The sequence below is a fragment of the Sebastes fasciatus genome, chromosome 14, assembly GCF_043250625.1.
Source record: "Sebastes fasciatus isolate fSebFas1 chromosome 14, fSebFas1.pri, whole genome shotgun sequence".
Taxonomy (NCBI): Eukaryota; Metazoa; Chordata; class Actinopteri; order Perciformes; family Sebastidae; genus Sebastes; species Sebastes fasciatus.
The window spans coordinates 33,839,402-33,861,458 of NC_133808.1; the positions used below are offsets into that span (position 1 = coordinate 33,839,402).

Consider the following 22,057-nt stretch of genomic DNA (forward strand, 5'->3'; position numbering starts at 1 on the left):
ACATCTACAAAACTTCATCAGTTTTAAATCTATCAATAACAAAATCTACAACACTTCATCAGTGTTAAATCTATCAATAACAAAATCTACAACACTTCATCAGTGTTAAATCTATCAATAACAAAATCCTACAAAACTTCATCAGTGTTAAATCTATCAATAACAAAATCTACAAAACATCATCAGTGTTAAATCTATCAATAACAAAATCTACAACACTTCATCAGTTTTAAATCTATCAATAACAAAATCTACAAAACATCATCAGTGTTAAATCTATCAATAACAAAATCTACAAAACATCATCAGTGTTAAATCTATCAATCACAAAATCTACAAAACATCATCAGTGTTAAATCTATCAATCACAAAATCTACAAAACATCATTGTTAAATCTATCAATCACAAAATCTATAAAACATCATCAGTGTTAAATCTATCAATCACAAAATCTACAAAACATCATCAGTGTTAAATCTATCAATCACAAAATCTACAAAACTTAATCAGTGTTAAATCTATCAATAACAAAATCTACAACACTTCATCAGTGTTAAATCTATCAATAACAAAATCTGCAACACTTCATCAGTTTTAAATCTATCAATAACAAAATCTACAACACTTCATCAGTGTTAAATGTATCAATAACAAAATCTACAACACTTCATCAGTGTTAAATGTATCAATAACAAAATCTACAACACTTCATCAGTTTTAAATCTATCAATAACAAAATCTGCAACACTTCATCAGTTTTAAATCTATCAATAACAAAATCTACAACACTTCATCAGTGTTAAATGTATCAATAACAAAATCTACAACACTTCATCAGTGTTAAATCTATCAATAACAAAATCTACAACACTTCATCAGTTTTAAATCTATCAATAACAAAATCTACAACACTTCATCAGTGTTAGATCTATCAATCACAAAATCTACAAAACATCATCAGTGTTAAATCTATCAATAACAAAATCTACAACACTTCATCAGTTTTAAATCTATCAATAACAAAATCTACAACACTTCATCAGTGTTAAATCTTGCTATCTATTTATCTAAAATCTTGTTGTCCTGTACACGTAACATATTGATTAAAGCCAGGAAGGGATAGCTGGAGTGGTTAAGGTCAGAAAGCTGTACGCGGCAGCTGATTATGGACACAGTCTGCTATGTCATGTCATGTCATATGGACATAGACCACACAGATGATAATGTTCCAACTGCCTCGGGAGGTAAAACGGTCTCATGCTTAGACAAAGACTTTCAGTGTCGGGGTTTCAGACAGTTTCAATGATAGTCTACTGTTTGCACCAGTTGTTACTCTGTTTTGTTGCTCAGCACTAATTTGTGAGAAGTTTAAAGGATTTAAAGGATCTTTCTGTTTCTGTGTGAGAGTGAGATGTTAGTTGGATGTCCCTGTGTGTTCAGTGATCAGTGTTGAATTTTCCTGTTTCTTCTTTAAACAGAGTTCAGAGAACGACTGCGACGAGGCCGGCGGCAGTCAGGCTCAGAGACAGAGAATCATCTTCTTAGAAAATAACCTGGAGCAGCTCAGCAAGGTCCACAAACAGGTCAGTGATCACACCACAGGGAAACACAACCTGTCAATCTGTCCCGTCACTTCATTAACAATAAGAACGATGGCTGATTTAACATCATTCAGAGTCCTTCTTTAAACAAATGGGTCCTCAATTTACACTAGATAAAAGTAGCATCTCATTTCTAGCTGAAGACTATAACTGTAACTGTGAGATTTTATCAGCTGTAACTGGTGAGCTAATAGAGGTGTGAAGTGAGAGGAAGTGTTTCCCCACTCTAGAATAACCTCAATGTTACTCAACATAGAAACTATTTCAACTTTGTTTCTGAGAAATCGTGTTTTGTCCATCATGACGGACTGCTCAATACTAATCTACTTCAATACCCATAAGCCTCTAGCACCATTGCAATGGAAAAGAAGACAGTCAGAGCCGCGAATCAGAGCCGCGAGTCAGAGCGCTAGTGAATTCAAAATGTTTCGTCAAGAGGAACTAATTAGTAAGATTAATACGATTTATAGTTCTGCTGTTTTATAAAAGTCACCAGATGGAGACGCAGCTCAGAGAGCAGCAGTAGTTGGTGTTGATAAAAGCAATCTTTCACTAATACTGTATTCAATCAATCAATCAATCAGTCAATGTGTAGTAATTTAACAGTTCTATTTCCTACTTGGTAACAACCCTTTTAGTTGTGGTGTCCATCACTAGTTAGTGTAAATCCCATCCCATAATAACACATAATCAACCTATTGTCCTCTCAAACACGCGGTGAAACAACACAAACTGTGACTCCAGCCTGGTGATTGATAACAAAACTACAGTCAGTAAATTTAACCCTTTGTGTTCTTCAGCTGGTGCGGGACAACGCTGACCTTCGCTGTGAGCTACCCAAGCTGGAGAAGCGTCTGCGGGCCACAGCAGAGCGAGTGAAAGCTCTGGAAGCTGCCCTGAGAGATGCCAAGGAGTCGGCCGCAAGGGACCGCAAACGCTACCAACAGGAAGTGGACCGCATCAAAGAGGCTGTTCGCTCTAAGAACGTTTCCAGGAGAGGACACTCTGCTCAGATAGGTGAGGAAATGATTGTTACAGCAGCACAACAAACTAAAGCTGCTGATGAGTCAGATCTTCAGGACAAACCTGAACCTGAACCTGAACCTGAACCTGAACGTGAACCTGAACCCTGCTACAGCAAAGCTCATTCAAATGTAAAGGGTCTGTGTCCTGATGGTGGCGCTGGTCACCAGATCGGTTGTTCTGATCTTCTGAGGAGAATCCAGCAGCAGTTTGCAGATGTGAACGTTAATATTAACAGCTGACTCACCTGTCTCCCTGTAGCCAAGCCAATTAGAGCTGGACATCAGCATCATCAGCACCCGTCCTCCTCTCCATCCATCAGACCAACCATCCGAGGAGGGGGGGCGAGGGCCAGTCCACGTCATCACTCACCCCGACAGCAACCACCTCAACAACCACAGCAACAGCAACCCCATCAGAGCCACAGCAAGTAAGCTACAGGTGAGTCACAACAACGACAGCAACAATCCTAACAACCACAGCAAACCACATCAACAACATCAACAACCCTAACAATCACAGCAATCACATCAACAACCACAGAAACAACAACCCCATCAGAACCACAGTAACTAAGCTACAGGTGAGTCACAACCACAACAAACACAATAACCACATCAACAACAACCACTTCAACAACCCAGACAATGACAGCAATCACATCAATAACCACAGAAACCACATCAACAACATCATCAACATCAACAACCACAGCAACCACATCAACAACATCAACAATCACAGATATCACATCAAGAACCACAGCAACCACAACAACCATGGCAACAACAGCCACGTCAAAAACCCAGACAATTACAGCAATCACATCAAGAACCACAGAAACCATAGCAACAACAACCACGTCAAAAACCCAAACAATCACAGCAATCACATCAATAACCACAGCAACGACAGCAACAACATCAACAACCTTGACAATCACAGCAATCACATCAACAATCACAGCAATCACAGCAACCACAGAAACAACAACCACTTCAACTCCCCCAAGAATCACAGCAATCATATCAAGAACCACAGCAACCATAACAACCATAGCATCAACAACCACGTCAAAAACCCAGACAATTACAGCAATCTCATCAATAACCACAGCAACCACAGCAACAACAACCATTTCAACTCCCCCAACAATCACATCAAGAACCACAGCAAACATAGCAACAATAACCACGTTAAAAACCCAAACAATCACAGCAATCACATCAATAACCACAGCAACCACAGCAACAACATCAACAACCCTGACAATCACAGTAATCACATCGACAATCACAGCAACCACAGCAACAACAACCACTTCAACCCCCCCAACAATCACAGCAATCATATCAAGAACCACAGCAACCACAACAACCATAGCAACAAAAACCACGTCAAAAACCCAGACAATTACAGCAATCACAGCAACCACAGCAACAACCACTTCAACTCCCCCAACAATCACAGCAATCACATCAAGAACCACAGCAACCATAGCAACAACAACCACGTCAAAAACCCAGACAATCACAGCAATCACATCAATAACCACAGCAACAACATCAACAACCCTGACAATCATAGCAATCACATCAACAATCACAGCAACCACAGCAACAACAACCACTTCAACTCCCCCAAGAATCACAGCAATCATATCAAGAACCACAGCAACCACAACAACCATAGCAACAACAACCACGTCAAAAACCCAGACAATTACAGCAATCTCATCAATAACTACAGCAACCACAGCAACAACAACCACTTCAACTCTCCCAACAATCACATCAAGAACCACAGCAACCATAGCAACAACAACCACTTCAACTCCCCCAACAATCACAGCAATCACATCAAGAACCACAGCAACCACAACAACCATAGCAACAACAACCACGTCAAAAACCCAGACAATTACAACAATCACAGCAACCACAGCAACAACAACCATTTCAACTCCCCCAAACAATCACAGCAATCACATCAATAACCACAGCAACCACAGCAACAACATCAACAACCCAGACAATTACAGCAATCACAGCAACCACAGCAACCACAGCAACAACAACCACTTCAACTCCCCAACAATCACAGCAATCACGTCAAGAACCACAGCAACCATAGCAACAACAACCACGTCAAAAACCCAAACAATCACAGCAATCATATCAAGAACCACAGCAACCATACCAACCACATCAACAACCCTGACAATCACAGCAACAATCACAGCAATCACATCGACAATCACAGCAATCACAGCAACCACAACAACCACTTCAACTCCCCCAACAATCATATCAAGAACCACAGCAACCACAACAACCATAGCAACAACAACAACGTCGAAAACCCTATATCTAAATAAGTTTGCTTTTGATATATTGTGGTCCTGTTGAAGAATTTCAAGTGAAGCAACGTGTCATCTACGAATAGGTTGCTAAAAAAGATGAAACCATTGTTATGCCACATCAGCCGGGGAAGGGTGAGGAACAGGGCTACTAGTCGAAGGTGAGGAACAGGGCTACTAGTCGAAGGTGAGGAACAGGGTTCTTTCTTCCTTCTACACAGGATTACTGACATGGTTCCCCGGGTAGTGGAGAATTCAGGATGGATATGTGACAGACTTTGGGATTAGAGAGGGTCTCTCCATAATTATAATTTAAATATAAATATTGCCTCGTTTTTTTAATCTGTTGAAACTTTATTAAAAATGTACAATAAAAATAGAAAGCACAGATCTTTTGAGGTTTGGGAGTCATGCTTCCTGATGTCAGTATATGTTTGTGTATGTATATATATAACCCTGAATAAACATAACATCAGTCTAGATTATATAAATTAAGGTTTATCACTTCCTGTCTTCACAGGTGGCAGACAACTCCACATCACTTTCCTTTCCTGTGGATCTTTGACTTTCTGAACTCTCCTGCTCTCACCACTCTGCCTTTACTGGAACCAGACTCCTTGTTTACACAACTTTCCACCTTAACAGCCATTCCACCTTAACGGCCAACAAGTGCTTATCTCCTCGTCTGTCTTTTCTTTTTCCAAAAGAAAACCAGACAGCTCTGGTGCTCCGAGTCGGTTCGTCTGACTGGATTAATTCAGTTTAATTAGTTAAATAATGAGTTTAATGAGGGAATAACAGGTTTAATAGGTTAAATAATGAGTATAATGTAAACCAAAAATCATCTGGAGATTGTTTCCCACCAGGAAAATAAATACATGAACAGTTATGAATGATAAAATAAAAAGTACCATGAATCAAATCAAATCAAATCAATTTATTTTTGTATAGCGTCAAATCACAACAGAAGTTATCTCAAGACGCTTTATCTATAGAGCAGGTCTATGACCGTACACCATAGTTTAGAGACCCAACAGGATCCACCAAGCGCACTGTGGCCAGGAACAACTCCCCGATTACTGGGAAGAAACCTGGAGCAGAACCGGGCGCAGGGCGGGCGGTCATCTGCCGAGACCGGCTGGGGGGATAGAGAGAGAGAGAGAGAGATAGAGAAGCAGCCACAATAGTAGCCTAGCAGCTGTAATAGCTAATACAAGTAGGACTGATAACACAAAACCAATAGTGGTGGATGGAAAGAGTGATAATACAACTATAGGAATTGATGTCATTGGGTCGTCCCCAGACGGGCTTTCAAGTGGAGCTTCCAGCTGTCTCAGTCCACCATACATCTGGCTAGCTCGCCAGCACTGTCCAGCATCTGTCCTCAGTACGTCCATGTGTGTTGGTGTGGGACGTCCCTGTGATCGATGCCCGTGCGTTGGTTCCCGCAGCATCAGCATGCTTGCTGGGAGTTCTTGATGTCTTTGGCAGTGACTGAGAAGTGTTATTCTCCAGGCTGCCACTTTGTCACTAAGTGTTGGAAATCCCTCGTTAGCATTGGTAGTCCCTCGTACAGACGTAGTTAATTAAGGATGGTAGCAGTTGGTGTCAAGCAGGCACCGGACGCGGCAGCAGATGCAGCCACAATACCGGAGACCACCAAGATCCAGGTGAAACCCCGCTCCAAGTGTACCCCTGCTCCAGGTATAACCTCGCTCCCGGTGTGATCCCGCTCCAGGTATAACCTCGCTCCCGGTGTGATCCCGCTCCAGGTATGACCTCGCTCCAGGTGTGACCTCGCTCCACGGTTAGCTGCGAGACAAGGAGGCACAAGGACTCCCGGGAAGGAATGAAGTTAGTAACAACATGGACATGGGACATGAGTATATACAGAAGGAGAGGGGAGCTCAGTGTGTCATAGGAAGTCCCCCGGCAGTCTATGCCTATAGCAGCTTAAGTATAAGCGTTATCAAAGAGGAAAGTCTTTAGCCTACTCTTAAATGTAGAGACGGTGTCTGCCTCCCGGACTGAAACTGGGAGCTGGTTCCAGAGAAGAGGAGCTTGATAGCTGAAGGCTCTCGCTCCCATTCTACTTTTGGAGACTCTAGGAACCTCAAGTAACCCTGCTGCATTCTGTGAGCGCAGTGCTCTAGTGGGGTAGTAGGGTACTATGAGCTCTTTAAGATATGATGATGGGGCCTGACCGTTTAGCGCTTTGTAGGTGAGGAGGACGATTTTAAAATCTATTCTGGATTTTACAGGCAGCCAGTGTAGAGAAGAAACCATAATAATTTATTACTGTATTTCCAGTTAGGAAATAAAAATCTGTCAATTTAAGAGTAAAATGTTGACACCGAACGTCGAGAAAAGGGTTTAATTTTTACCAAAAAAAAAGTTATATTCTGATGGGATAGGGTTGTAATTTTACAATAATAATAATAGTTAATAATAATGATAATATGTTATATATATTATATATAATAATATTAAGAATAAAGAAAAAAATATTACAATTATGACCTTTTCTTTAAAAATAATTATAGATAGAAATAGATTAAAGCTCAACATTTTATAAAACCTTATTGTAAGATTATAAATGTATCTGGAAATATCGTGACTCTCCTTAAAAATGTATGGATAAATATATAAACTGGGGAAAAAAGGTTCTGAAACTTGTGTTTGGTGGATTATTTCTCTGTTGTTACAATGCTAATGGTCATTGTATTCTACATGGTTGGAAAGCCTGTTTATTTACCTTCACAATGATGTCACTCTTGTAAGGATCATGTATTTGTGGGATGAGCAGCACAGCTGATGATGTGGGGAGCCCCGGTGCCGATGGTAAACAGTGTATTCTCCTGTTGGTGTTGACTCTTGTTGAGAGTTGTTTGGTGGATGATTGAACTCTCTATCAGTAACAAGGAACAAACAAGACATATTGATTGATTGAATCCACCGTCAGGAGCCTCAGTAGCGGTGGAAGATCCATACGCAGCCACAACAGCCTGGCACCTCCTCCTCATGCTGGTCACCAACCTGGTCACACGTTGCTGTGGGATGGCGTTCCATTCCTCAACCAGGATTGGTTGCAGGTCAGCCAGCGTGGTTGTGTTGGTCACTCTAACACGTACAGCACGCCCAACCTGATCCCACAAGTGTTGAATTGGGTTGAGGTGTGGACTCTTGGCAGGCCGTTCTATTCTCTCTACTCCCACATTGTGGAGGTAGTCTGTGATAACCCTGGCTCTGTGGGGGGGGGGGGGGGGGAGGGGCGTTGTTTCTTGGAGGATGAAGTTAGGTGCCAGATTGTGGAGATATGGGATCGCCACTGGCTGCAGAATCTCATCCCGATATCTCCCTGCATTGAGATGGCCTTCAATGATGACAAGCTTTGTTTTGCCAGTGAGGGAGATGCCCCCCCCCCACACCATGACACTGCCCCCACCAAAAGCTGTTACTCCATCGGTTCAACAATCAGCGTAGCGTTCTCCACGTCGTCTCCATACTTTGACCCTGCCATCCAACTTTGGCAGACAGAACCTGGACTCATCACTGAACATGACATTCCCCCACGACAGTGGGAGGAAACCTGAGAACCCGGAGTAAACCCACACTAACCTGCATGTCTTTAGACTGTGGGAGGAAACCTGAGAACCCGGAGTAAACCCACACTAACCTGCATGTCTTTGGACAGTGGGAGGAAACCTGAGAACCCGGAGTAAACCCACGCTAACACTGTTTAAATTTTGACTTTACCATCACAGTGGCCCTATATAACAAGTCAAATATCTCATTTAGATTTTATAAGCCATATTTATGATAATATCTTTAAACAAATTTGTAAGTGAAATACAATAAATACAAAAATAAATACTAATAAAACAGAATGGTTAGTCAGATAATTTTATCTTGAGTTACTAAATAGTTATATTTGTTACCCTATCTCATGATTTTGAAGCCGTATAATAATATAAAGTATTTTTATTATTCCTAACATTTCATGATGTTTTTATTTTCCTGGACTGAATATTTTATCACACTGATATTGTGTTCTTTAATTATTCATATTTATTCTATATTTATTTGATGGATTTCAGTATTAATCAGCTGTAGTGTTTCTATCTGTGTAAAATGTCTACCGTGTAAAACAGTGTTGATCTGCTGCTGTGTTTCTTGTAAGCTGTTGTAGCATCATGAACATTATTCTAAGAAGCACAGTCTCTGAGACCAGGTTGTTGTTGAACCACCGTGTTTGTGGGCTTTATGTGTTACTAAACTGTGGTGCAGTTGTTGTGTATCCTGTAGTATATTACATATATATATATATATATATATATATATGTATATATTGACAGAATCCTAAAATGATAGTTGTGAACAGTAGTGAGGTGATAGAAACACCTCAGTGTAGAAGAAGCTGAACAGGACTAAACACTAAACACTTACAAATGCCTTGTTGGACTTTTGTACTGACCAATCATCACAAATATACTATTATTAGGGTTATAGCCCCGAAGGGGCATAACCCTTCTAAGTTTGCTCCGATTTGTTATTATTCTTATTATTATTATTATTTGTTGTCTGCCGAATAGGCGCAATTTGCCGTGAGCTGGAATGAGCGAGAAACATGAAACTTGGCACACTAACTGGAAATGATGTGCAGCTGCTTCTCAAGAACTATGACCCCAATCGACCACATGGTGGCGCTGTAATTAACGCCCAAACATGCGATTTTGGCAAGGCCACGCCCCGCACACCGTAAGTCCGATTGACTTGAAACTTGACACACATTTGCAGCTCCGTGTGATCTACAATAAAGCCTCTGGGACCACTAAAGTCCGCCTAACTAGATTTTCCGCCATATTGGATTTTTTGAAAAACACATTTTTGACATCTCCTCCTAAACCGTTGGTCCGATTTCTACCAAATTTTCTGAGGATCATTATTGGACTAATGTCATCTAACGTTGCATAAAGCGTGTTGATACCTCATTGCGTTATGAATCTGTTGACCAACGAACTTTTCAATGGGAGGAGCTTAGCAGGAAATTGGCCATAATTCATGGACCATTAATCCAATCATCACAAATCTTGGTAGATAGCTTCAATACGTGTTTGGGAATTGGCGTACTAAAGCATTTTCCGCTTGACCCATAGGGGGCGCCAAAACTGTCAAACATTTATAGCGCAAGATCCGGTGGACAGAATTTTATCAAATTTGATGCACATACTCTGGGGGCAAGTATTAACACAGACCTGAAGTGTGATATTGATCGGTGCATGTGGGCGTGGCCTATTCAGCATTTTATGCTAAATTATGCCTTTGCTCAATTTGCTGTGAGCTGGAACGAGCTAGAGACATGAAACTTGGTACCATAACTGTACATGATGTCATAATGCTTCACATAAAATATGAAAACAATTGGCCACATGGTGGCGCTATAAAAAGTTTCACGGCCAGCCCCCTCACACCATAAGTCCCATCGATTATAAATTTGACAGACATGTGCTGCTGAATGTGATCTACAAAAAAGTCTCTTGGACCACGAAAGTCCACTGACTAGATTTTCCGCCATGTTGAATTCTTTGAAAAACACATTTTTGACATCTCCTCCTAAACCGTAGGTCTGATTGCTGGCATATTTTCTGCGAATCATTATTGGATCAGGCTCAACAAAAGTTGCATAAAGCTTGTTGATATGTCATTGCGTTGTGAAGTTATTGACCAATTCATTTTTAAGGGGTGGGCTCAGCACATCAATAGACCTAACTTCACAAGCCTTTGGCCCATCGTCTCCAAACTTGCAGCATACGTTCACAAGAGGAGCTGAAACATCCGCTGAAACGTTCATTCATATCGGCGACTAGGGGGGCGCTTTGAGCGCGAAAAGCTATAACCCGCGAAATGCCGCTTGCGGCTTTAATGCTTTTTGTTTTTGTGTGAATTTTATTTATTATTCGTTGTCTGCCGAAGAAGCGCAATTTGCCGTGAGCTGGAATGAGCGAGAAACATGAAACTTGGCACACTAACTGGAAATGATGTGCAGCTGCTTCTCAAGAACTATGACCCCAATCGACCACATGGTGGCGCTGTAATTAACGCCCGAACATGCGATTTTGGCAAGGCCACGCCCCGCACACCGTAAGTCCGATTGACTTGAAACTTGACACACATGTGCAGCTCCGTGTGATCTACAATAAAGCCTCTGGGACCACTAGAGTCCGCCTGGCAATATTTTCCGCCATATTGGATTTTTTGAAAAACGCATTTTTGACATCTCCTCCTAAACTGTTGGTCCGATTGCTACCAAATTTTCTGTGGATCATCATTGGACTAATGTCATCTAAAGTTGCATAAAGCGTGTTGATACCTCATTGCGTTATGAATCTGTTGACCAACAAACTTTTCAATGGTCGGAGCTTAGCAGGAAATTGGCCATAATTCATTAACCATTAGTCAAATCATCATAAATCTTGGTAGATATCTTCAGTACGTGTTTGGGAATAGGCGTACCAAAGCATTTTCCGCTTGACCCATAGGGGGCGCCAAAACTCTCAAACACTTATATCGCAAGATCCGGTGGACAGAATTTTATCAAATTTGGTGCACATACTCTAGGCGCTAGTGGCGCTTTGAGCGCGAAAGGCTATAACCCGCGAAATGCCGCTTGCGGCTTTAATTCTTATTATTATTATTATTATTATTTGTTGTCTGCCGCAGCGGCGCAATTTGCCGTGAGCTGGAATGAGCGAGAAACATGAAACTTGGCACACTAACTGGAAATGATGTGCAGCTGCTTCTCAAGAACTATGACCCCAATCGACCACATGGTGGCGCTGTAATTAACGCCCAAACATGCGATTTTGGCAAGGCCACGCCCCGCACACCGTAAGTCCGATTGACTTGAAACTTTACACACATGTGCAGCTCCGTGTGATCTACAATAAAGCCTCTGGGACCACTAAAGTCCGCCTAACTAGATTTTCCGCCATATTGGATTTTTTGAAAAACACATTTTTGACATCTCCTCCTAAACCGTTGGTCCGATTTCTACCAAATTTTCTGCGGATCATCATTGGACTAATGTCATCTAACGTTGCATAAAGCGTGTTGATACCTCATTGCGTTATGAAACTGTTGACCAACAAACTTTTCAATGGGAGGAGCTTAGCAGGAAATTGGCCATAATTCATGGACCATTAATCCAATCATCACAAATCTTGGTAGATATCTTCAGTACGTGTTTGGGAATTGGCGTACTAAAGCATTTTCCGCTTGACCCATAGGGGGCGCCAAAACTGTCAAAAACTTATAGCGCAAGATCCGGTGGACAGAATTTTATCAAATTTGGTGCATATACTCTGGGGGCAAGTACTAACACAGACCTGAAGTGTGATATTGATCGGTGCATGTGGGCGTGGCCTATTCAGCATTTTATGCTAAATTATGCCTTTGCTCAATTTGCTGTGAGCTGGAACGAGCTAGAGACATGAAACTTGGTACCATAACTGTACATGATGTCATAATGCTTCACATAAAATATGAAAACAATTGGCCACTTGGTGGCGCTATAAACATTTTCAAGGCCAGCCCCCTCACACCATAAGTCCCATCAATGAGAAATTTGACAGACATGTGCTGCTGATGGTGATCTACAAAAAAGTCTCTTGGACCACGAAAGTCCACTGACTAGATTTTCCGCCATGTTGAATTATTTGAAAAACACATTTTTGACATCTCCTCCTAAACCGTAGGTCTGATTGCTGGTATATTTTCTGCGAATCATTATTGGACCAGGCTCATCAAAAGTTGCATAAAGCTTGTTGATTTGTCATTGTGTTGTGAAGTTATTGACCAATTCATTTTTAAGGGGCGGGCTTAGCACATCAATAGACCTAACTTCCCAAGCCTTTGGCCCATCGTCTCCAAACTTGCAGCATACGTTCACAAGAGCAGCTGAAACATCCGCTGAAACGTTCATTTATATCGGCGACTAGGGGGGCGCTTTGAGCGCGAAAAGCTATAACCCGCGAAATGCCGCTTGCGGCTTTAATTATTATTATTATTATTATCATTATCATTATCATTATTATTATTATTATTATCATTATCATTATTCTTATCATTATTCTTATCATTATTATCATTATCATTATTGTTATCATTATTATTATCATTATTATTATTATTGTTATCATTATTATTGTTATCATTATTATCATTACTATTATTATTATTATTATTATTATCATTATTATCATTATTATTATTGTTATTATTATTATCATTATTATTATTAATATTATTATCATTATTATTATCATTATTATCATTATTATTATTAATATTATTATCATTATTATCATTATTATTATTAATATTATTATCATTATCATTATTATTATTATCATTAATATTGTTATTATTATTAATATTATTATTATCATTATTCATATTATTTTCATTATTATCATCATTAATATTGTTATCATTGTTATTGATATTATTATCATTATTATTATTATTATTCATATTATTATTATCATTATTATTATTATTATTATTATCATTAGTATTATTATTATCATTATTATCATTAGTATTATTATTATCATTATTATTCATATTATTATTATTATTATCATTATTATTATTATCATTAGTATGACACGTTTTAAAGCTACATCAACTGATGTCTGTGTCTCACAACTCTTTTGCCAGATGTATAAATGACAGGACGTTATTGATGCTGGTCGTTACATCTTGTTATCTGCTGTATTTTTGGTTAAATACACTTGATTACTTTAATTTACTTTGACTACGGGGAACTGATCTTATGACATGTTACCAAACATTTAACTCCAATATGACAAGGTATCAGTTTTATTTTGACTGTAGAAATTATTTTCTATTGACCTCGAAACCTTTATTCTATTTGTGAAAATCACTGCCTTTTCACGTCCTTTTGATCTGAACCAGTTGGATCAGGTTCAGATCAAAAGGAATCGCCACTTGCGGCTCCTTTCATGAATGATTTGATCATGTTCTGCTGATAAATGTGAGATTGAGGGTTACAATAAAGAGTTACCTTTGACATTGTCTGAATTGAGGTTGAAGAACAGAGGGTGCCATATGCGGTATCGACCCTGTGCAGTTGAATTTAATTGAACTGTCTGTACTTTGTAATATATGAACGGTACTGATGAGGTTGAATCAATAAGAACTCTGACTATCCTGTGTTGAATGCAGATGTTCAAACTAAAAAAAGAAGAGAGCCCTAGCTGTAGTTTTATCTTCAAATCAAAAATGTAATTATTGATCTGTTTGTGTTAATTAGAAAACTATTGTCTTCAAACTTTGTATTGATCAGAAACCATCCGTTTATTGTTAACAATCCAGCCAAAAACAAAGACTGTTTAAATATGAGCCCGTCAGATGGTCGGTTCCACCTCAGGACACTTTACTTCCTGTCCAGGTTGAAGATTTCTCGGCTCTCGATGAGGATGAACTCGATGATCTGGTTCTGGTAGACCATGTTGACGGCCATATTTCCTGCGTCCAGCTCAGGCCACATCAGCGTTGGGCCGAACACGATGCCGATGCCCTGAGTGGACATCAGGTTCTTCCTGGAAAAGGCCAGAACTCTGAAAAACAACAGAAGGAAAAAAAAACTATATAGGGCTGTCAAAGTTAACGCAATAATGTGTTCACACAAATTAGTTTTAATGCTGCTAATTTCTTTAAAGCATTAACGCAACTTGTGATTTTTAGGTTGTAACGGCTCAGTTTTAAAGCTAGAGTAAAGATACTGGTATCATGTATATATATATACCTATATATATATATATATATATATATATATATATATAGATCCTGGTATCATATGAAACTAGAGAACCTGATGAATCCATCGGTACCAACCATGTCAGACTAGCTGGTCATGAAGGAGGTTAAATAACGCTCCAAACTTACACTAAATGTTGTCGAGGTAAAACTGTCATGTCCATGTTCAAAGGGGTCCCTTGACCTCTGACCTCCAGATCAGTGAATGTAAATGGGTTCTCTGGGTACCCACGAGTCTCCCCTTTACAGACATGCCCACTTTATGATCATCACATGCAGTTTGGGGCAAGTCATAGTCAAGTCAGCACACTGACACACTGACAGCTGTTGTTGCCTGTTGGGCTGCAGTTTGCCATGTTATGATTGGAGCATATTGTTTTATGCTGAATGCAGTACCTGTGAGGGTTTCTGGATCAATATCTGTTATTGATTTGTGTTGTTAATTGATTTACAATAATAAATATATACATACATTTACATAAAGCAGCATATTTGTCCCTTTAAGGTTAATTTAAAACGGATTAAAATGTGTGATTAATTTACGATTAATCACGATTTACTATTTGAATCGATTGACAGCCCTAAAAAACAACTGAAGAGAAACACGGAACATAATTTACAAGTAAATTTAAATTAATACAAGTTATTTAACAAATGCACGATGGATGGCAATGTCAGTCTCTGACAACAACCGAGTATCAATGAGTACTTTTATTGTACTTTCAATTTTACTTAAGGTACACTACACAGCAATATACAGCATAATACAGTATATATTATATAAAAATACTTCACAATGTGATTTATATATGAGGAGCAGTTTGTGCCTCAATGTCTTGCTCAACGGCAATTTAACGGGTGGACAGGAGGTGCAGAGAATCAAACCAGCAACCCTACAATTAACAGCCAACTACTGATACATGGTGGTGAAGTTACTGCTGGTTTTCCAGTGTTTACTATGTTCTTAGAACTTCTATCACTGATTGTAACTTTGAAATGTCCCTAACCCTAACCCTAACCCTAACCCTAACCCATGAAAATAGTCCCTAACCCTAACCCATTAAATAGTCCCTAACCCTAACCCTAACCCTAACCCATGAAAATAGTCCCTAACCCTAACCCATTAAATAGTCCCTAACCCTAACCCATGAAAACAGTCCCTAACCCTAACCCATTAAATAGTCCCTAACCCTAACCCATGAAAACAGTCCCTAACCCTAACCCATTAAATAGTCCCTAACCCTAACCCATGAAAATAGTCCCTAACCCTAACCCATTAAATAGTCCCTAACCCTAACCCATTAAATAGTCCCTAACCCATTAAATAGTCCTTAACCCTAACCCATTAAATAGTCCCTAACCCTAACCCATGAAATAGTCCCTAACCCTAACCCATTAAATAGTCCCTAACCCTAACCCATGAAATAGTCCCTAACCCTAACCCATGAAATAGTCCCTAACCCATTAAATAGTCCCTAACCCTAACCCATGAAATAGTCCCTAACCCTAACCCATTAAATAGTCCCTAACCCTAACCCATTAAATAGTCCCTAACCCATGAAATAGTCCCTAACCCTAACCCATTAAATAGTCCCTAACCCTAACCCATTAAATAGTCCCTAACCCTAACCCATTAAATAGTCCCTAACCCTAACCCATTAAATAGTCCCTAACCCTAACCCATGAAATAGTCCCTAACCCTAACCCATTAAATAGTCCCTAACCCTAACCCATGAAATAGTCCCTAACCCATGAAATAGTCCCTAACCCTAACCCATGAAATAGTCCCTAACCCTAACCCATGAAATAGTCCCTAACCCTAACCCATTAAATAGTCCCTAACCCTAACCCATGAAATAGTCCCTAACCCATGAAATAGTCCCTAACCTTAACCCATTAAATAGTCCCTAAACCTAACCCATTAAATAGTCCCTAACCCTAACCCATTAAATAGTCCCTAACCCTAACCCATTAAATAGTCCCTAACCCATTAAATAGTCCCTAACCCTAACCCATTAAATTGTCCCTAACCCATTAAATAGTCCCTAACCCATTAAATAGTCCCTAACCCTAACCCATTAAATAGTCCCTAACCCATTAAATAGTCCCTAACCCTAACCCATTAAATAGTCCCTAACCCATTAAATAGTCCCTAACCCTAACCCATTAAGTAGTCCCTAACCCATTAAATAGTCCCTAACCCATTAAATAGCCCCTAACCCTAACCCATTAAATTGTCCCTAACCCATTAAATAGTCCCTAACCCATTAAATAGCCCCTAACCCTAACCCATTAAATTGTCCCTAACCCATTAAATAGTCCCTAACCCATTAAATAGTCCCTAACCCTAACCCATTAAATAGTCCCTAACCCTAACCCATTAAATAGTCCCTAACCCTAACCCATTAAATAGTCCCTAACCCTAACCCATTAAGTAGTCCCTAACCCATTAAATAGTCCCTAACCCATTAAATAGCCCCTAACCCTAACCCATTAAATTGTCCCTAACCCATTAAATAGTCCCTAACCCATTAAATAGTCCCTAACCCTAACCCATTAAATTTTCCCTAACCCTAACCCATTAAATAGTCCCTAACCCTAACCCATTAAATAGTCCCTAACCCTAACCCATTAAATAGTCCCTAACCCTAACCCATTAAGTAGTCCCTAACCCATTAAATAGTCCCTAACCCATTAAATAGCCCCTAACCCTAACCCATTAAATTGTCCCTAACCCATTAAATAGTCCCTAACCCATTAAATAGTCCCTAACCCTAACCCATTAAATTTTCCCTAACCCTAACCTATTAGATAGTCCCTAACCCTAACCCATTAAATAGTCCCTAACCCTAACCCATGAAATAGTCCCTAACCCATTAAATAGTCCCTAACCCATTAAATAGTCCCTAACCCATGAAAATAGTCCCTAACCCATGAAATAGTCCTTATGGGATAAAAGATTGACTCATAAATGTGAGTGTATTAAATATAAGTAATTACTAATTTAATTTCCTGTGGATTGACCAATGGCTCGGCTAATGATTTCTTAAATAGTACTTAATGTGACTAAAATGTTTTCAGCTGGTTGACTTTGTGTTCTTTCTACTGAGTCTTCAGGTGTGGTTCAGGTGTACGTAGGCGTACCTGTGCAGGTGGCTGAAGAGCACCTTCATGGTGTCCTGGTTGGGTTTGGGCAGTTCCTGGACCAGTTTCTTCACAGCCTGAACTTTGTGTTTGGTTTCTTTAATCTCTGTTTAGAGAAAAAACAGCAACAGTTTTCCATGTGTATAGTATTGTAGTTTAACAGGTTTAATGTGTGTAATGACTGTAATGCTATGTAAGTCAGAGTGAGAGTGTTAAAGTGGATCCTATAAATAAATAAATATATATATATATATACGCTGCAGGCAGCCAGTAAAGATATGAGTATGAGGGTTTGACTCACTGACGGCCTCAACAAACGGCTGGAAGAACCTGAAGGGGAATAGTGGCTCAGGTAGTTCCCGGAAAAACATCTTGAGGGCTCCGGTGATGACATGGATGTCCTCCCACTGACTGTGGTCCAGGTCCAGGTCCTCCTCTGGGGGGACAGAGGATCATTTAATTATGTTTACATCGTTTAGCTGATGAGCTGGACTCAGATCGCTCTGAGTATTTACAGTATTTTACATTTGCTTTTATCACATCAAAATTTGAATTTACAAAACTCTGAAAACTAAATACTGTGTTTTTGGTTAAATGTTGAAAACATTAACTCATGCTTGACTAGTTCAATAATTAACCATCTTTACTGAACAAAGAGTGGTGACTAGAAAAACCTTCATCATCTATCTATATAGATCCTATAGATATATCTATATATAGGATCTGTTTGATACGAGCGTACGATGTGAGAACTAGATTAACGGATATATTATCAATATTTCATCATTATGTTGATGCAACAGAATCCTGATGCAGTTATGTTTCTGTTCAAACAGATGTCCTGTTGTAAATTAATAGAATTTAAATGTAATAATTGTAGGAGACAGTTTGTGTTGAACTGACCCTGATCGACGATGAAGCGAAGTTTCTGGACTGTGGCCAGATTTCCACTAACTCTGTAGATCCCGTCGACCTCCAGACCTGAAACCATAAACACACAGTCGATGAAACAAAACCCAAACGGACTTCAGTCTGTAGAAATACTGATCTAAAGAAGATCTAACCCTAACCCTCATCTGGCAGGTGTGCTCTGTACTAAGAGTGGGAGGGGGTTAACCCTAACACCGTATTACTTCGTCCACCAGGTGGCCAAGGTTGACCTTCTGATTGTTGTCATGGTTTCGTTTTATTTAGAGAGAAGGTTAAAACTCCGGTTGGTAGCTTTATAATAACCATCATTTATAGATGGTAAATACCTGTCTACCTACCTGCCTACCTACCTGTCTACCTACCTGTCTACCTACCTGCCTACCTACCTGCCTACCTACCTACCTACCTGTCTATCTACCAGTCTATCTACCTGTCTTCCTGTCTACCTACCTGTGTACCTGTCTACCTGTCTACCTGTCTATCTACCTGTCTTCCTGTCTACCTGCCTACCTAGCTGTCTACCTACCTGTCTACCTACCTGCCTACCTACCTGTCTACCTGCCTACCTACCTGTCTACCTACCTGTCTAACTACCTGTCTACCTACCCGTCTACCTACCTGCCTACCTACCTGTCTACCTACCTGTCTACCTACCTGCCTACCTCCCTGTCTACCTACCTGCCTACCTACCTGTCTACCTACCTGTCTACCTACCTGTCTACCTACCTGCCTACCTACCTGTCTACCTACCTGTCTACCTGTCTATCTACCTGTCTTCCTGTCTACCTGTCTACCTACCTGCCTACCTACCTGCATACCTACCTGTCTACCTACCTGTCTACCTACCTGCGTACCTACCTGTCTTCCTGTCTACCTGTTTACCTACCTGTCTACCTACCTGTCTACCTGTCTATCTGTCTATCTACCTGTCTTCCTACCTACCTGTCTACCTACCTGCATACCTACCTGTCTACCTACCTGTCTATCTGTCTATCTACCTGTCTTCATGTCTACCTGTCTACCTACCTGTTTACTTACCTGTCTACCTACCTGTCTAACTGTCTACCTGTCTATCTACCTGCCTACCTACCTGCGTACCTACCTGTCTTCCTGTCTACCTGTTTACCTACCTGTCTACCTACCTGTCTACCTACCTGTCTACCTGTCTATCTACCTGTCTTCCTGTCTACCTGTCTACCTACCTGCCTACCTACCTGCATACCTACCTGTCTACCTACCTGTCTACCTACCTGCGTACCTACCTGTCTTCCTGTCTACCTGTTTACCTACCTGTCTACCTACCTGTCTACCTGTCTATCTACCTGTCTTCCTGTCTACCTGCCTACCTGCATACCTACCTGTCTACCTACCTGTCTACCTACCTGCCTACCTACCTGCATACCTACCTGTCTACCTACCTGTCTACCTACCTGCGTACCTACCTGTCTTCCTGTCTACCTGTTTACCTACCTGTCTACCTACCTGTCTACCTGTCTATCTGTCTATCTACCTGTCTTCCTGTCTACCTGTCTACCTACCTGTCTACCTACCTGCATACCTACCTGTCTACCTACCTGTCTATCTGTCTATCTACCTGTCTTCATGTCTACCTGTCTACCTACCTGTTTACTTACCTGTCTACCTACCTGTCTAACTGTCTACCTGTCTATCTACCTGCCTACCTACCTGCGTACCTACCTGTCTTCCTGTCTACCTGTTTACCTACCTGTCTACCTACCTGTCTACCTGTCTATCTGTCTATCTACCTGTCTTCATGTCTACCTGTCTACCTACCTGTTTACTTACCTGTCTACCTACCTGTCTAACTGTCTACCTGTCTATCTACCTGTCTATCTACCTGTCTACCTACCTGTCTACCTGTCTACCTACCTAATTATAGTGTTGGGGGAGTGTCTTTGGAGGAAGGCCTGAAAGGACGGACTGTCGGTGTTGATGACTTGGTGACTTTCTCTCTAGATTTTGGGACCTTTGGACCGGGATGCACCGATAACGATACCGGATCAGATATCGGGCCGATACTGACTCAAATAGTTGCCTTACATATAACAGAATGATCCAAGTCACTTCCACACAGTGAGGCATACAGCTTATTAATGAAACAATGGTATCGGATCGGTACTCATAGGATCGGTGCATCCCTACTTCTGGAGCTGGTGCTGCTGGCTACTTTCATTGAAAAAGAGTTGGAAACACTGGGCTGGTTTTTAGTTTGGATCATTTTTAAAAATCTAGCGTACACTTCTCAAGATACCAACCCTAGCTTTAAGGTTTTTTATTTGGACTAAAAGAAAATGTTAAAGAAGGCATTTAGAGTTAATGTACTATGCTCGATGAGGCCTCAGAAAGACAGAAACCAAACCACACACATCTTCTAATCTCTGTAGGAAGTGTTTTACCTTTCATCAGCGGCCGTTAGTCAACCTACCTCGCTTCTCAATGGCGTCCAAACAGATCTGAGTGAACCTCGGCACTGTGGTTCCTTCACGTTCACAGAGTGTCAACAGATGGCAGCCGAAAACCCGATCTGAGATGGAAATTAGAACATTAACATCAATCAGTACCACAGACAGCATATGACTGGTATAGATTTCACCTTGTTTCACCTTGTTTCACCTTGTTTCACCTTGTTTCACCTTGTTTCAACTTGTTTCACCTTGTTTCACCTTGTTTCACCTTGTTTCAACTTGTTTCACTTTGTTTCAACTTGTTTCACCTTGTTTCACTTTGTTTAACCTCGTTTCAACTTGTTTAACCTCGTTTCAACTTGTTTCACCTTGTTTCACTTTGTTTAACCTCGTTTCAACTTGTTTAACCTTGTTTCAACTTGTTTAACCTCGTTTCAACTTGTTTCACCTTGTTTCAACTTGTTTCAACTTGTTTAACCTCGTTTCAACTTGTTTCACGTTGTTTCAACTTGTTTCACCTTGTTTCAACTTGTTTCAACTTGTTTAACCTCGTTTCAACTTGTTTCACCTTGTTTCAACTTGTTTCACCTTGTTTCACTTTGTTTCAACTTGTTTCACCTTGTTTCACCTTGTTTCACTTTGTTTAACCTCGTTTCAACTTGTTTAACCTCGTTTCAACTTGTTTCACCTTGTTTCACTTTGTTTAACCTCGTTTCAACTTGTTTAACCT

The 22,057-nt window shown here is 40.2% G+C and overlaps 2 protein-coding genes and 2 long non-coding RNA genes across 7 annotated transcripts in view; 1 reads left to right on the forward strand and 3 right to left on the reverse strand.

Moving 5' to 3' along the window:
- The window catches only part of LOC141782013 (uncharacterized), a 125,486-nt gene extending 118,760 nt beyond the window's left edge, over positions 1-6,726 (reverse strand). Inside the window, exon 1 of the long non-coding RNA XR_012597008.1 lies at positions 6,645-6,726. This is a non-coding gene — a long non-coding RNA (uncharacterized LOC141782013). The remainder of the gene's footprint in view (positions 1-6,644) is intronic.
- The window catches only part of LOC141782012 (kinesin heavy chain-like), a 159,754-nt gene extending 151,819 nt beyond the window's left edge, over positions 1-7,935 (forward strand). The window contains exons 23-27 of one of the 3 annotated variants that reach the window (XR_012597007.1): positions 1,480-1,584; positions 2,403-2,619; positions 2,887-3,066; positions 5,505-6,722; positions 6,774-7,935. Coding sequence is in view for 1 of the 3 variants with exons in the window: in XM_074658032.1 (XP_074514133.1) it covers positions 1,480-1,584; positions 2,403-2,619; positions 2,887-3,059 (495 nt within the window). In the remaining 2 variants the exon portion in view is untranslated. Of the gene's footprint in view, positions 1-1,479; positions 1,585-2,402; positions 2,620-2,886; positions 3,067-5,504 lie in introns of all 3 variants that reach the window. The other 2 variants (XR_012597006.1, XM_074658032.1) reach the window with 2 other exon arrangements.
- Positions 7,936-14,340: 6,405 nt separating this feature from the next.
- Positions 14,341-22,057, reverse strand: part of arhgap15 (Rho GTPase activating protein 15) — a 59,424-nt gene continuing 51,707 nt past the window's right edge. For both annotated transcript variants that reach the window (XM_074658033.1, XM_074658034.1), the window contains exons 9-13: positions 21,348-21,446; positions 18,875-18,952; positions 18,273-18,407; positions 17,972-18,077; positions 14,341-14,628 (exon numbers count right to left, since the gene is read on the reverse strand). In XM_074658033.1, coding sequence (XP_074514134.1) covers positions 14,445-14,628; positions 17,972-18,077; positions 18,273-18,407; positions 18,875-18,952; positions 21,348-21,446 — 602 coding nt within the window. In that variant the 3' untranslated portion in view covers positions 14,341-14,444. The remainder of the gene's footprint in view (positions 14,629-17,971; positions 18,078-18,272; positions 18,408-18,874; positions 18,953-21,347; positions 21,447-22,057) is intronic.
- On the reverse strand, positions 18,959-21,331 carry LOC141782018 (uncharacterized). Its single transcript, XR_012597010.1, has 3 exons — positions 20,748-21,331; positions 19,876-20,655; positions 18,959-19,635 (listed from the first exon to the last, which is right to left on the reverse strand). It is a non-coding gene; the product is annotated as an uncharacterized LOC141782018 (long non-coding RNA).